Genomic DNA, 15,144 nt, shown 5'->3' with positions numbered 1-15,144 from the left:
ATTGTAAGTCAATTTCTACACAAGTCAGAACAATGTAGGACAATGTAAAGCAGCTGCTTGTAAATATAATCCTGTATGGGATCACATCTGTAAGTACGAGCTTTCATATGTTGAATGTTCGTAAATTAGGAACCCCTGTAATTCATGTTAAACTTTATCATTAACAAGGTATGAAGACAGTACTTAGTCATGGGTCAGGCAAGAGAAAGAAATGGGATGGCAATTAAGAGAGATGCTTAAAGACCTACTCAGAGATGCATTTTATGGAGGTTTTTAAAAGTGGAAAAGATATCACAAGACAACAAGAATTAATGGAACAGAGAAAGGAATGCAGGAATAGGAAGCCTTGATTAAGGATCTAAAGGCCTGAGTTCAGCTCCCAGGACAGCAGCTAAGGGTTTTAAATTAAGTTATTTAAATAAATATGGAATTAAAAATCCAGTTTCGGTAATGGTGCATGGTATAAACTCAATAGGTTCACTAATGTTCTGCCATCCTGATCTGGCATGAATGTGACTTAAGGCTCACAACATGCCTGGCATTGCCTGTAGAAATGGCCCAAATAGTCACTGCATTCTATCAAATTACATGTCACAGCCATAATAAACACATGAAGCAATCCTATAACCAACAGATCAAACCAAAGCTCTATTGTCCTGCTACATTCAGTCATCAATGATGTTAGATGATTAAACTGATAGCACATTATTGAAATGGTGAGTGATTGCAGAGTTCTAAGATGCAGAGGAATCCAAAATGAAGACAATGACAGTTACTGACCACAGGTTTATGAAAACTGCTCTCACTGTTATGCTATTTTGGGTCAACAAGTACGTATACTGATCACCTCTGGGACTAGGTTTTGAATCCATCCAAGGCACATGCAATTAAATGTTCCCTATTTGTGTTAGAATCATAGAGTCATAGAGATTCATAGTACAGAAAAAGGCTTTTTGGCCCATCGTATCTGAAACCAGTTAACTATTCTAATCTAATTTTCCAATGTCCCATTGCTTTGTTTGGCTTGGCATCACAATATACATCTAAATACTTATTAAATGGTATGAGGGCTTCTGCCTGTACCACCCTAACAAGCACTGAGTTCCAGATTCCCATCATCCTACAGCTGAAAACCTTTTCCTCACATCTCCTCTACACCTTCTGCACCTCACCTTAAATTTATACCCCTGATCATTGAACCCTCCATCAAGGGGAATTGTTTTTCCTGTCTACCCTATCTATGCTGCTCATAATTTTATACATCTCAATCATGCCTCTCTCAAACTCCTCTGATCTAAGGAAAACGACCCCAGTCTATCCAATCTCTCTTCATGCCTGAAATTTTCCAGTCCAGGCAACATGTTGGTAAATCTCCCCTGCAACCGCTCCAGCACTTTCATTTTCCTCCTTCAACAAGGATTCCAGAACTGCAAACAAAAATCGAGCTGTGATCTAACCAACATTTTATGCAGTTCAGCTTTTAAAATCTATGTGTCAATGAATAAAGGCAAGTGTACCATTTGCCTTCTTAGCCACTTTATCCGCCTGTTGTGACACCTTAAGGGACTGGTGTACATGCACACCAAGGTCCATCTGATATTCGGCAGTTTCTAGGGTCCTACCATTCATTATGTTGCACTATAAAAAATGACGTTGGTCACTTTCAAATCAATTCCTAATGGAATCATAACCAAATATATATTTTGGCACCAGATGAATCTGTTTTCCTCATAGAAGAGAAGGTTGAGAGAAGATTTGATAAAGATACAGGTTGTTCTGCTATAATGCACGTTTCGCCAGCACAAATTGGTTTTAATACAATTGATAAATTGTGAACGTTGTTGGATAATGCAAACATTTTCCATTAACGATCTTCTACAACATGGTTTTCTATAGCGGTTTTCATAGCGTGATTTTCTATAGTGAGGGGTTGCAAAGGAATGCAACTGTCGCGTTATAGCAGGACACACTATTTACAAAGGGATGTGTAAGGAAAATGTTCCCTTTGATGGAATGATCAAGAACAAGAGAACACAGATTTCAGGTAATTGGATAAAGAATCCATGTCATCAGGGAACCATTTCACTCAGCTGGAGCTCAGGGTCTGGAATGTGCTGCCAAAGAGTATGACGTACAGCATGATTGTATTCAACCAGAGCATTCAAGAGGAGATTGATTATTATCTGCTACAGGAAGATAGTTCTGCAAGGACCAGTACTGAGTTCACAGTTGTTTGTCATTTATACAAATGATTTGGATGAGAATATTAAAAGCATGGTTAGTAAGTTTGCAGATGACACCAAAATTTGCGGTATAGTGGACAGTGAAGAGGGTTATCTAAGAGTATAACGGGACTTTGATCAACTTGGCCAATGGGCTGAGGAGTGGCAGGTACAGTTTAATTTACATAAATGCAAGGTATGCATTTTTGTAAGACAAACCAGGGCAGGACTTGTACAGTTAATGGCAGCACGCTAGAAGTGTTGTCAAACGGAGAGACCTGGAGCTCAGGTACATGGTTCCTTAAAAGAGACATCCACGGGCAAATAGGTTGGTGATGAAGGCATTTGGCTCGCTTGCCTTTATTGGTCAGAGCATTTAGTATAGGAGTTGGGACTTCACGTTGTGGCTGTACTGGAAGTTGGTAAACCAACTTATGAAGTACTATGTACAGTTCTGATTGTCCTGCTATATGAAAGATATTATTAAGGGTGGAAAGGGTGCAGAAAGATTTACAAGGATGTTACTGGATCTGGAGATTTGAGTAATAAGGAGAGGCTGAATAGGCTGGGACTTTTTTCCCTGGAGAGTAGGAGGTTGAGGTGTGATATTAAAGAGGTTTATAAAATCATGAGGTGTATCGATAAAGTGAATAGCAAATTTCTTTTCCCCAGGGTAGGAAAGTTCAAAATCAGAGGGCATAGGTTTAAGGTGAGAGGGGAAAGATTTAAAAGGGATCTGAGGGGCAACGTTTTCTCACATTGGGTGGTGTGTATATGGAATGAACTGCCAGAAGAAGTGGTAGATGCAGGTAAAGTTGCAACATTTAAAAGATATTTGGAGAGGTATATGAATAAGAAAGGTTTAGAGGGATATGGGCCAAATGCAGGCAAATGGGACTAGCGTAGTTTTGGAAACCGAGTCGGCATGAATGAGGTCAAATAAAGGGTCTGTTTCCGTGCTGTATGACTTTATGACTCTATGGCAGGAATTTGGCACTATGTAAATTGCTCCTTCAGAAAGCCAGTGGGGACAATGGGTCAAGTAACTTTCTTCTGTGATATAACCATTCTATCCTTCTGCAAAACTGATTCAGTTAATGAGAGCTCAGTGGAGGTGCAAAAATAGAGCCTGACTGTTCGTTCTATAGGTTTTTTTGTTGCTTTGTGTTTAGATTGAAAGATTATAATATTTGTGATCAGGTTAAATATTTAGATTGTTAATACCTATGAATGGAAATGCATTAACAGGGTGAAAACTGGAAAGCGCTGGAGCAGTGCAGTGCAGCGTCATATGGAGAGAGAAACAGTTTGAGTCCAATTTAACCCTGCTTTATGGAAGTGCTGGAAAACCATTCCAAACGGGAGCCATACCAGCCTCGAGATATTAACTCGGTTTCTCTCTCTACACAATGTTGTCAGACTTGTTGAGTTTCTCCAGCACTTTCTGTTTTTATTTCAGATTGGCAGAATCTGCAATACTTTACTTTCATTTTCTGCATTAAGAGACATTGAGAGTAATTTTGAACTTTATCACCTGAATGGTAAAGCAGATCACCTTCCTTAAAAAAACCACCTAGCTTGCTTGATAGAATGAAATGTGGGCTGGTTCAATAATGAATAGAAGATCAATCTAGTGTTGATGATCAAAATTAACTCCATTAAGTACTAGTTACTGGGCTGGGGGTGGGGAAGTGGGGGGGGGGGGGGGAGTAGGTACTGCTTTCCTTATCTCAACCTGATATTCCATATTAAAATATATTTCTTCCTAACACTGATTTTTGTCTTGTTGTAGGTCAACAAAAAGATCAGCCATGCCAAATTCAACAGTTGAACCAAATCTTACAGACATGTCTACAATCAGCCTTGCCAATGAGACTCACGACCACAAGGAGCCCTACTTACATAAACTGGCGCACCTTGATGAAGCACTCTACAATGATTACTACAATCTCTGGCTTGCCTTAATGATAATTAATGTTTTCATATTTGTAGTTGGCATTGTCCTCAACAGCGTCGCATTGTATGTATTCTGTTTTCGTACCAAGACCAAAACAACATCTGTCATTTATACCATAAACCTAGTAATCACAGATTTGATGGTGGGTTTGTCCTTGCCAACGAGGATAATAATGTATTACAGCGGTGGTGAATGCCTGACATGCTCTTTTGTGCATGTTTTCAGCTATTTTGTGAACATGTACTGCAGCATTCTATTCTTAACTTGCATCTGTGTGGACAGGTACTTGGCCATAGTCCAAGTGGAAGCTTCACGCAAATGGAGAAACCCTCATTACGCCAAAGGGATTTGCGTTTTCATCTGGCTATTTGCCATTATTGTCACTTACTCAATTCTCACCACAGCAATCCAATACGCCTCTTGTTGCCTGTCTAAGCTCTTCGCTCTTACAGTGTTTGAATACTTTTTGCCTTTAGTGATCATCACGGTGTTCACCATTAGGATCATGTGTGCCCTGGCCAAACCAAACCTTATGCAGCAGAGCAGGGAAAGGCGTATGAGAGCTGTCCAGCTTCTGGTCACTGTACTGGTTATCTTCATGATCTGCTTCACACCCTTTCATGTCCGCCAAGTAGTGGTCTATGCAAACCCTAAACTGCCTCTTCACATCAGCTTAATAGTGTACCACATCACAGTGACCTTGAGCAGCCTCAACAGCTGCTTGGATCCTATTGTCTACTGCTTTGTTACTAACAACTTCCAGTCCACCGTGAGGAACATCTTTGTCAAAGTTGAGCCTGAACAGAACAGCGGCGAGGTAATCAGTGTACAGAAGAGCTCCAAGGTGTCCACTGGAAAGTCGGTAGTTTCAAGCATGATGATGAACGGCCCTGCACAAGACAGTGAACAGTGAACAGAACACACAACAATCATGCAGCTCAAAGAGGACTTTCATGTCTCAAGATTTTGCTATAACTTGCTTTGTATTACATTTTATGCCTTGATGTTCATAATACATCATTTTGTACAGTTTGGTGAAATTTACTCAAGGTGTCCTTTACCAGAAAAGAATGGAAGGCCTGGTTTTCTTTGTTTAGGTAATGCTCCATTAGTTGTAAGACAATCTGGTGTTGGCAGACAAAGGAAAGAGAAGCAAAGTCTTAATGTTTGGTGCATTAGTTTATAAGATGGGACAGAAACCCTTGGCCCTCAACCAAATACAATGGAAAATCTTTGTTCTTCTTGCAAAAACAAAAATGTGGTTTCCAGTGTTTATAGGCCTGTCTGCTCTACCTTTCCATTCTTACAGCATCACCTCTTATGATGTATGTGTCTGACTTGCCTGGAAATTGTTGAATATATTTTGTAAAACATTCTCTAATTTATTAACTTCAAACAGGTGCCTGACACTTTATGTAGATATAAAATAACCACAGGAGTTATCCTTGGATTGATAAGCTATAACTTCAGAACATTCAGAACTCCAATTGCTCCCCCTTCTAGGGGCTCGACATATTAAATATATAGTATAAAATAATGAATTGGTTCAACTGCATGACATTCAATACATTATTTTGCTTTGACAAGCTGAGGCATTGTACGTTTAAGCTACGCAAGAATTGGAATAGGTTTGATGTTGGGTAGCTTACCTTTCATTCAAGGGGTAAGAGGTTTTGGAATATGTTGCTGCTTTATGAGAACTCTCTATATGCCTTCAAAAGGGTCCAACTCAGTTCTTGACCTTGGGGAAATTTATGGCACCCGCTAGATTTTGGTATTGGTGGCAACGTGGGACTCATATATTTGACAGGCTGCTAACCCATCATGTTCACCCCCACTCCTTGAGCTGTGCTTCATAAAATGGTGGGCAACTTATCTATTCCACATAGGCTCATTGGGATCCTTAGCTTCCCATCCTTTAAATTGATACTTAATGTTGCAAAAATTGCAATTTTAAAATTCTGCCCTATTTTCAAAACTAGAAGTTTGATGTCAGCCCAGTGAGCCACTGGATTTGACTGTTTTAAGTGGGTACCTAAGAACCCAGAAAATAGTTCCACATACGATGTTAGACGAAAGCCCTTCAGTTCTACAACTGTTGATCTGCTCAGTTCCTCCCTAGCCTCCATATTTAATGCCCATCTCCCCAGTAAAGCCACTGGAACACAGACTTAAAAGTCTGGTGGCACAACTAGTTAACATTTACCATATGTTCTGGGTGAATACAGAACAAAAATACTCCTCATTGTCTTCTGTTCTTCTCTTACCTTTTTTGTTATTTTGCTGTTCTATACACTTTTAAATGCACTATAAAAGTTTTGAGCTACTGATATTGTTGGGCTAAGATTTCTTTGTGTGCCACTTGGGGCCTGATGTATACGCTCAAGCCAATGTTTATGAGAAAGGGTGTTTTTCAGCTTTGTTATACAATGATATACTGCAGCATTAGTCCATTAAGCAGCAAGTTTTTCACTGAACAGTGAAATTCGTTTATTCTTTTGCTGGTCTTAGGTCACTTATTCTGAGTCGGGGAAAATTGAGTGAACATAAGGTATGAGCAAGGCCATTAAATCATTTAAAGACGTGATATACTGAGTTTTTAGCTTTCTATTTGTAATAAACTGACATTGTTACTGGATGTTTTCCTAGGCTGTGATAAGTCAGAAGGTTATGAGTGTTCAGGACTTTCATTAAATGTTTTAAAGGAGAAGTGAATAATTTCTTGACTAATAACAGAGTCAACATTAGAAGTAAATGGGAATGTGGAATTGAGGCCACAATTAGATCAGCCATGAACCTATTGAATGTGGAGCAGAATTCAGTGGTCAAATCTCTGTTCCTGCTCCTAATTTGTCTGTATGTTATCAATTGTGTTTCCCACACCTTCAAACCAGGATTGTAAATTACTTGTAAATCCATGATCCAAAGGAATGCTCTATCTGAAGCAAGGCTAAAAATCACACAACACCAGGTTATAGTCCAACAGGTTTATTTGGAAGCACTAGCTTTCGGAGCGCTGCTCCTTCATCAGGTGGTGGAGTATAGTAAGAATGTGTCAAATTGGCCAATGGCTATAGATACACATTATACATTTTTGTGTCCAACACAAATTCTGTTCCATTGAAAATGTTGGATTATGATTCAATTGAAAGTATTTGTGGTGCCCTCTGCTATTTGTCCTGTCAAGAAAGCAGCCTGTTGGAACTGCAAATATATCTGCAATCATTCCCAATGCAGGAAGTGCAATTTAGTTAATTCAAGATGATAGTTTCGCCTGCATCATCCTCCTGCTATTTTGGGCACTAGTTTATTATCCAGTAATTCATTCATTGAACACTGAGTGCTGACAAACAATCTTAGACCTTGATCTACATCTAAATGTCCAAATTGGGCAGGCAATTAATATTAGATTATCTACAGTATAGAAACAGGTCCTTCAGCCCAACAAGTCCATACCAAACCTCCAAAGAGTAACCCAACCAGACTCTTACCCTATATTTATCCCTGACTAATGCATTTATCATCATGGGCAATTTAGCATGGCCAATTCATCCGACCTGTACCTCTTTGGATTCTGGGAGGAAACCCACACAGACACAGGGAGAATGTGCAAACTCCACACAGACAGTCACACAAGGCAGGGATCAAACCCAATTCCCTGGCACTGTGAGGCAGCAGTGCTAACCAATGAGCCACCGTGCCACCCCAATTTTTAACCTTGATGTTCTAACATTAGATAGCATCAGCGGTGAATGGACAAAATTACGTAAAGAAAGCATGCTATAGTTGTCAAGGGACAAAACACAATGTTAGCCTTTGGCCCCCACAGGTAACTTCAGTGCTTCAGTGTTGTCTAACTTTAGCATGTATTAAACAAGGGTACTCATGGACAGCAAAAGTTAGAGTTGTTTATCTCCACTCAACTCTAACAAGCTGTAGAATATAGACTTCTGATTAACAAGACAGATATGGGTATTCATAAGGTTTCCAGCTAACATAAGTGTTATGTGTCAACATTTTCACCAGTCTGATTCCCTCATTCCAATGCAGAATTCCTCGAATATGAGGTGTGTGAAGCTAAATAGAGTTTCACAATCTACCAACTGCCACGATGACTAAATGAGTTTGTGTATTCTGGACATTTTGAGATGTCTGCAGCTGACGCTAAATATGAAAGCTAAAGTCACTGCAGTACCACTCTCTCATTAAAGAGATAGTTAGTGGTGGTTTAAACTGATGGTCACCACACCTCAGGGATGGGGGGAGGTTAAGAAGGAGAACCCTTCATGGTAACCTCAGCTGGTGTGAGGACTGAATCCACATGCACTCTCAAACCTGGTCTGGTCAACTGAGCTAACCTCATACAGAATAATGGGGTTGAAATGCCATCCTGCTTTCATTGTCACACTAGTCTGCTGAGAACATCAAGCATTCCATTCAAGTATTATAGCATAAGTTATTAAAATGTTTTCTTTAAAAGCTATCACTGAAAATGCTAGAAACCTGAAATAAAAGTTGCAAACTTTTACTACGAGAAGGCAATTAAGACTCTTCACCAGAACATTGTAAATGTGTTGCCTATTGCCACGCACATAATCTCCATGCTCACATTTATATGGAGCAATTTTGCGGCAGAATATAGTCTGTAAGGATTTATGTGTTTCAAATACATATAACAACATTTAGTAATCTTAAATTTGTAAGGATTATATTTGTTAACTTTTGTACATAGTCTGTAAAATTCATTTCGGAACTATTAAACCTGAGGCCACAGGAAATATATGTGTAGAAAAGTAGTGATTCATTTCAGATTTGTCACCAACAGACCTACACTTTCACAATAATTGTGTCATTTAGAAATGTTTGTAACATATTAATTATTCATGCTGCAGCACTTTGCAAGTTTGGGCTAGACTGCAGACTGTCATATGTGTTCCGTAGTTTATGTATTCAACTTTAACTGCTGATCAATGTGCAAGGACCTTTTTCTGTGACTGTTATGCCATGTGGCATTTAAAGGATATTGTTTGGGACCAATGTAATTGATGTTTAAGTATTTGACATGTTTGTTGCCCATTTATATGTGCCAATATTTTGTCAACATATGTACATATATATATTCATTTTTGTATAGTCTCCCCAATTTCTATGGTATGAAATATTAGACGTGTTGAAATGATTTTTAAAAATTCACTGTGAGCTTGGAAAACTCTGCTGAAATAAAGAGAAGCCTTTATTACTAGCTTTGAAAGTCTCCAGCTTGGCTTAGTTGGTTGCATGTCCATGCTTAAACATTATAGATTCGAGCCTCACTCCATGGAAACTGAATTTTAGTTGAAATTGAAAATCAGCACCTTGTTCCTGCAAATCCAGGGGAGGCGATCACCTAGTATTATTAGGGACCAGGGTTCAAATCCTGGCATGGCAGATGGTGAAATTTGAATTCAATAAAAATCTGGAATTAAAATGGCCATGAAGCCATATGTAAGAAACACCTATCTGGTTCACGAATGTCCTTTAAGGAAAGAAATCTGTCATCCTTACCTGATCTGGCCTGCATGTGAGTCTAGAACCACAGCTATGTAGTTGACTCTTAACTGCCCTCTGGGCAATTAGGAATGGGCAATAGCCAGCGATCCCCATATACTATGAATTAATTTTAAAGAAAATTCAGGTTAAAGGCATTATCTGCCTTTGAAAAAGAACAAGTGCTATTGATGCAATGTCTTTGCCAATATTCCGCCCTTATAAACAACTTAAAAATGGGACCAACTTTCCCCTTTTATTGAATTGAGCAGTTGGGAATGAAGAATTGATGCCACAATCAGAACAGCCATGGTATTGTTGAATGGCAAAGCAGGGTTGGAGAGGTCAAAAGGCCTACTCCTGATCCTAACTTTTATGTTTAAATATCATCAGCATAGTAGTACTGTAAGTTGCTAAATTACCCACCAAATGCTCCTGAATTATTATGTGTACAATTTAATTTTATTAATTCATTACAAATACTACAACAGGGAATGACCATTGATGTACAAATGTCATGGTGTATATTGAGAGATTATGTGTATACATGTATAATACATGGTTGAATTAATAAACTCATATTCATGTTGGCATTTCTTTCAAGAGCATTGAGATATGATCAAAAGCATCTAATGGGTGGTTGCATTATCTGTTTGCCAATGAAAGCTGGTTAAAGTTCAGATTGGTTAAGTAGCTCAGGCACTTGTCAATACTGAACTACAAAAGATAATTATGTAGGCAGCCATACAGCCACACTGAGGAGTTTCTGTTTGAAGTATAACCATTTCCCAATCTTGACAGAAAGATTTTTAATAACCATTTATGCCTTTGCAAGGAGAAACATGGTATTTTTCTTACACCTAAAAAGAGAAAGATAAATAAGAATCTGTCAGGCAGGCAAGCCTGATTATAACTTGTTAAAACATGCAGAAATGACCCAGGTTCCCAGAAACATTTACAGTCCTACCACACTAATAATTCAGATAATTCTTTTTCCAAGAATTGACAGCGTTTTTCTGGATGCATATTACCTCCACCTGAAAACCTTCAATTGCTGTCATAATATTTCCATACCAGCATTGAGCTTTTACTATCTCTAACAGCATGGAGCAAAGTCAGCAATTACATGACACCAGGTTATAGTCCAACAGGTTTATTTGAATTCACAAGCTTTCAGAACGTAGCTCCTTTATCAGGTGAAGTGAGAAAGAAGCACACAGGCACAGAATTTATGTTAAAAATCACACAACACCAGGTTACAGTCTGAAAGGTTTATTTGGAAGCACTAGCTTTCGGAGCACTGCTCCTTCATCAGGTGATTAGTGAAGCAGGACCATAAGACACAGTTTATAACAAAAGATTACAGCAATAGCATAGTGAGGCACCCATTGCCTCTCATGGGCAGGACATGTATTGGGATAGCACTGAGTTTGCAATTAGACAAGGTGGGCAGAATATCCGATGAGTGTTTCTATGGCCAGCTAATTGAAGGTAAAAGTTTCTGTGGAGGCCAGTAAAAGTGCTTTTGAAGAATTCACAGAAGAGTCACAACATTGCCCTTCAGATATGGAGGATCCTCAGATGATGTGGTACATTCTCATCAGCAAATGTACCACCAATTGTGAACAGGGAAGAGCTACAGTGGACTTTACACATTCAGTTTTTCATAATAAACTCATGCTTCACAAGTGCAGGACCACTTACCTTCAATTAGCTGGCCATAGAAACACTCATCGGATATTCTGCCCACCTTGTCTAATTGCAAACTCAGTGCTATCCCAATACATGTCCTGCCCATGAGAGGCAATGGGTGGCACGGTGGCACAGTGGTTAGCACTGCTGCCTCACAGCACCAGAGACCCGGGTTCAATTCCCGCCTCAGGCGACTGACTGTGTGGAGTTTGCACGTTCTCCCCGTGTCTGCGTGGGTTTCCTCCGGGTGCTCCGGTTTCCTCCCACAGTCCAAAGATGTGCTTCGGCGGGTCGGTGTGGACTTGTTGGGCCGAAGGGCCTGTTTCCACACTGTAATCTAATCTAATCTAATCTAATCTAAAAAAATCTAATCTAATAAACAGCTGTTCCACACCAACAATCCAGGTATGTCCAAAATATAACAAACCTTAGCACACTGAAATTGGAATCTCTGAATTGTTATGGTACAGAAAAATAAAACATTCAGCTCATCATGTTTTCATCGGCTCTCCTAATGAGCATTAAGCATATTATATCTCCCATCTTTTTCTTCTAATACTACACCATATTTTTATTTTAATTAATCTCTTCTATTTTCAAATGATGCTCTTAAAATGTTTTGATTGAACTTGCTTCTACCATACTTTGTGGAAGTGTATTCCTGACCTGGGTCAAAGGTTGAGTGAAAAAGTTTTTTTCACACATCACATTTTTGTTTTTTGCAAATCGTTTTCAAGTGCACTCTTTTATTCTTGATTGTTTACAAGCAGAACAGTTTCACCCCGTCTACTCTGCCCAGGCTTCTCCCCATTTTGAAAACTTTGTTCAAGTGCCCCTTTAGTCTTTTCCTTTCCAAGAAAAACAGTCTCAACCTCTCCAATCTATCTTCATAACAGAAGCATTTAACTCTGGAACCATTTTCACAAATCTCCCTGCTCTTGTACTCTAGGCTATTATTAATAGAACCTAGGATATTGTATGTTTTATTAACCACACTCTCCACCTACCCTGCATCTTTAATGGTTTATGCACATTTATGCCAAAATGTATCTGTTCTTGCCCAACATTCAAACTGCTTTGTTTTATACTGTCACTGAATTGTCACACTTCACTGAAATTAAAGGTCAGTATGCTCAGACTCATTAAAGATGTGTTAAAAATTCACAAAGGTACCCCAGTTTGGCTGACTTTCAGATCCAGGTTGACAAAAAGCATGGACCACGTTTCTGTACCTAACAAGATTGTTTGCAAGTAATTAGACTCTAGCTACACTGGCAAATAACTGTACAAATTAAAACTCTAATCCACTTATACACTTTCACTTTACTCTCTCTCTCTTTGTCTCTCTCTTTCTCTCTCTCTCACACACACATACACACACCCACTACAGGTCTTATTGATGGAGGGAAAGACCGTGGTGATTCTTATGATTCTTGCACTGGTCAGAATGCTGCTACTTAGTCGTCCTTCTCCAGATGCTTCCATTGCCTTGAAAGAGGCACTAGATTGCTGACACACTTATAAAAGGTCTCTGATTTATCAATTAAAGTCACAGCTTTTGGAACTGCTAACATAAAAATAAATTGACTTTCTGCAGGCCTAAACTGTCAGTAGTAGACTCGTCAACTCTAAGGGCATTTAAATGGTCATTGGATAAATGTACGGATGAAAATGGAATAGTGTAGGTTGGATGGGCTCAGATTGGTTCCACAGGTCGAAACAACATCGAGGGCTGAAGGGCCTGTACTGCACTACAATGCTCTGTGTTCTATGTGCAAAAATGCCATCCTGTATTCCCAATTCCTCCGCCATATCTGCTCCCAGGAGGACCTGTTCCACCACAGAACACACCAGATGGCCTCTTTCTTTAGAGACCGCAATTTCCCTTCCCACGTGGTTAAAGATGCCCTCCAATGCAGCTCGTCCACATCCCGCACCTCTGCCCTCAGACCCCACCCCTCTAACCGTAACAAGGACAGAACGCCCCTGGTGCTCACCTTCCACCCTACCAACCTTCGCATAAACCAAATCATCCGCAGACATTTCTGCCACCTCCAAACGGACCCCACCACGAAGGATATATTTCCCTTCCCACCCCTTTCCACCTTCCACAAAGACCGTTCCCTCCGTGACTACCTGGTCAGGTCCACGACTCCCTACAACCCACCCTCCCGTCCTGGCATCTTCCCCTGCCACTGCAGGAACTGTAAAACCTGCGCCCACACCTCCTCCCTCACCTCCATTCAAGGCCCGAAAGGAGCCTTCCACATCCATCAAAGTTTTACCTGCACATCCACCAATATAATTTATTGTATCCATTGCTCCCGATGCGGTTTCTTCTACATTAGGGAGACTGGACGCCTCCTAGCAGAGCACTTTAGGGAACATCTCTGGAACACCCGTGCCAATCAACCACACCGCCCTGTGGCCCAACATTTCAAATACCCATCCCACTCTGCCGAGGACATGGAGATCCTGGGCCTCCTTCACCACTGCTCCCTCACCACCACACGCCTGGAGGAAGAACGCCTCATCTTCCGCCTCAGAACACTTCAACCCCAGGGCATCAATTTGGACTTCAACAGTTTCCTCATTTCCCCTTCCCCCACCTCACTCCATTTCCAAACTTCCAGCTCAGCACTGTCCCCATGACTTGTCCTACCTACCTATCTTCTTTTCCACCTATCCACTTCACCCTCCCCCCTAACCTACCACCTTATCTCCTTCCCCACTCACCTATTGTACTCTATGCTACTTTCTCCCCACCCCCACCCTCCTTTCACTTATCTCTCCACCCTTCTGGCTCTCTGCCTGTATTCCTGATGAAGGGCTTTTGCCCGAAACATCGATTTTACTGCTTCTTGGAAGCTGCCTGAACTGCTGTGCTTTTCCAGCACCACTCTAATCTAGACTCTGGTTTCCAGTTTCTGCAGTCATTGTTTTTACCTTCTATGTTCTACTGAAGAGAATTGGGAGAGCTTTGAGCTGTTTGAAATCTGATGACTTCTCAGTAGTGTGTTCACAGCATAAAGCTGTACAGATACCTGAGATCCAATCACATAGCTTGTAACAAGCAGAAGACTTTGTTGTCAGTAACTGGATACTAGTTCATAGATCAATCAGCTCTTTCCACAAATCTAAGTTCAATCTACACTACCTCTTGGCTCCAGTTTATCTGCGACCATACTTTAACCACTGGTCAAACAAGCAATTATGCAATGTTTGCAATGAGTACAGGTTACTTACTTTTCAAGAAAGCAGCAATCTTCCATTTATCCATGTGCTTTTAAAATGATGAAAGTTAAATTAGGGCCAATCAAGGATAGTAGTGGGAAGTTGTGTGTGGAGGCAGAGGAGATAGGGAAACACTAACTAATTATTTTTCAACAGTGTTCAACATAGAAAATGACAATGTTGGCGAGGAAGATACAGAGATACTTTCATCTAGACTAGAAGAGATTGAGTAGGAGAAAGTGAGGACTGCAGATGCTGGAATACCAGAGTTGAAAACTGTCGTGCTGGAAAAACACAGCAGGCCAGGCAGCATCCGAGGAGCGGGAGAATCGACGTTTCGGGCATAAGCCCTTCTTCGGGAATGAGGCTGGTGTGCCAAGCGGGCTGAGATAAAGAGTAGAGGGGAGGGAATTTGGGGGAGCGGCACAGGAATACGATAGGTGGAAGGAGGTGTGGGTGAGGGTGATAGGCCAGAGAGGGGGTGGGGGCGGAGAGGTCGGGAAGAAGTTTGCA

At 40.5% G+C, this 15,144-nt stretch overlaps 1 protein-coding gene across 1 annotated transcript in view; it reads left to right on the top strand.

Annotated features, from left to right (window-relative positions):
• Positions 1-7,657, top strand: part of gpr20 (G protein-coupled receptor 20) — a 40,239-nt gene extending 32,582 nt beyond the window's left edge. Inside the window, exon 2 of the mRNA XM_043687823.1 lies at positions 4,015-7,657. Within this exon, the coding sequence (XP_043543758.1) occupies positions 4,034-5,092 (1,059 nt within the window). The 5' untranslated portion in view covers positions 4,015-4,033 and the 3' untranslated portion in view covers positions 5,093-7,657. The remainder of the gene's footprint in view (positions 1-4,014) is intronic.
• Positions 7,658-15,144: the final 7,487 nt, after the last annotated feature.

Source organism: Chiloscyllium plagiosum, chromosome 4 (assembly GCF_004010195.1).
Source record: "Chiloscyllium plagiosum isolate BGI_BamShark_2017 chromosome 4, ASM401019v2, whole genome shotgun sequence".
In the NCBI taxonomy this organism is placed as follows: domain Eukaryota; kingdom Metazoa; phylum Chordata; class Chondrichthyes; order Orectolobiformes; family Hemiscylliidae; genus Chiloscyllium; species Chiloscyllium plagiosum.
Note: the sequence above shows the minus strand (reverse complement) of the source record. Positions and strands in the feature narration are given on the sequence as shown.